The sequence below is a fragment of the Aplysia californica genome, unplaced genomic scaffold, assembly GCF_000002075.1.
Source record: "Aplysia californica isolate F4 #8 unplaced genomic scaffold, AplCal3.0 scaffold00007, whole genome shotgun sequence".
NCBI lineage: Eukaryota > Metazoa > Mollusca > Gastropoda > Aplysiida > Aplysiidae > Aplysia > Aplysia californica.
The window spans coordinates 597,254-598,984 of NW_004797277.1; the positions used below are offsets into that span (position 1 = coordinate 597,254).

General features: G+C 42.0%; 2 protein-coding genes across 2 annotated transcripts in view; one reads left to right on the plus strand and one right to left on the minus strand.

Moving 5' to 3' along the window:
• LOC101860860 (testicular haploid expressed gene protein-like) overlaps positions 1-1,525 on the minus strand; it is a gene marked incomplete in the record, with an annotated part of 23,563 nt that extends 22,038 nt beyond the window's left edge. Inside the window, 1 exon segment of the mRNA XM_005089566.3 lies at positions 1,120-1,525. Within this exon segment, the coding sequence (XP_005089623.2) occupies positions 1,120-1,132 (13 nt within the window).
• Positions 1-1,731, plus strand: part of LOC101861087 (nucleolar protein 16) — a 43,405-nt gene that overhangs the window by 36,490 nt on the left and 5,184 nt on the right. The window lies entirely within an intron of this gene.

Consider the following 1,731-nt stretch of genomic DNA (forward strand, 5'->3'; position numbering starts at 1 on the left):
CACTTATATGACCTTATTGTGTTGCAAGTGCTGTAAAACTCTTACTAAAAACGAGTTTCAAAGTTCGGATATTTCCAATCAATTGCTTTTCTCTCCGGATCTTCAATGGGTGGACCCGAGTATGCCTCGAGCTCATTATGAGATGATTCCTTCTCACGGACATGGATAGACCATCAGATCCGCTCACAACAGCACGGCACGCAAATGCGGCTCTCAGAATTGGTGTGGGTGGTTGATAGTTGCTCTGGTGTGGTCTGTTCCTTATTTCCTATTAATATTAAACATCTATCGTCTTTGATCTCTTCTTTTTTTTTTCTTTGTCACTCTTATAACACCACTATATTCGGCTGTTATACGGCCTAATTGTTTTGTATGTAAATCTATTACCAAAACTCATAGCATGTTCATGTTCTTTGGCGAACGCATGCCCTATGGTGATAGCTAGATATTAGACTGGCCTTTTTTTTCAACTTGTAATGTGACCGTTTTGTCACCCCGTGTATAAGACCGGTAAAGATGATTCAGTAAACGAATTAAGCATCACGAGAAAATACTGATAATTGTTTGCTTCGATTATTGTGGCAATTTTTTTACGCAATGGTTGATGCTTTGAACTGGGACATAAATAACCCCCACTTTGTCACTGAAGTTTGTTTTATCTAGAACTTTTTTTTATGCCTGTTGTACTTTTGCTTTTTTCTTGTAACACCTTACAGTGTACTAATGAAGAACATTTTGTTGTTGTTGTTTTGTTTTGTTTTGTTTTTCGAATGGTTTTTCATTGTGTCACTGTGGAACAATAAATTATGTTGGCTGGGTTAGTGAAGTGAAATGGCAGACTAACTAAGAGAGTTTTTATGAAGTTTTCCGGGCCTTAACTTCAACACTGAGTTCACAAAAATCAGAAAAACATGTAGCATATCTAAAGAAATGGCTGATGATTGAAGCATGATCTGGGGGTTGAAGGTGGTGAAATTATTGAAATTGCCTTGAAAAGAAACAACAATAATATTTTAAACATCAACAAATCAATTCAGAAATCAAACGAAGCAAAACAGATAATATTAAGACTTCGACTCACACGTCCGTCGGTACTATGCGTCGTGCGTGTGTACTCACGTTCTCTGCCCATGTTGTGACTCCTCGTCTTTTAAAAGTCGATCAATTCGACGCCCACCGATTTCACAAATGTCCTATAGTTTTCTAGTCTGCTATCCTAGTTGAGCGGGGAAATCCGTGTATGGCAGCGCAACACTAGCTGTGAGCTATCAAGTCCGCACTTGAGACGTCGAGAGGGTCTTGATGGTTTTTCAAAAGGCCAAAATTGGCTTAGTCCGGACCACCTCCCTGGATTTGGTAGTTGTGGGGTGTAGGAGTGCTGAGCTGTAATAATGTCCCCGGCTGTTGGAAGAACATCGCCAGTCGCCCCCGGCGTCGTGTGTTCCCGGTTCTTCTCTCACCTCGTTGGGAGCGGCGTGGCTTCGGGCGCCGCACAACTGGGAGAGTGTGTCCGGATCAATAGCCACCAGTGTCGGAGGGATAGGTCATCGGAGGACACTAGCGGGACGGACGGACGGACGGCTGGCGAGCGCGCGGAGTGACAGGGGTGGCAGCTTGCTGCTGAATGTGCTGCCTTCTACAATTTTGCAGCTTACTTGAAATGAAAATATAGTATTTTCTATTTACTTGAATCGTGTTTTGTAAAAAGTTATTATGAAAAAAAATACGACC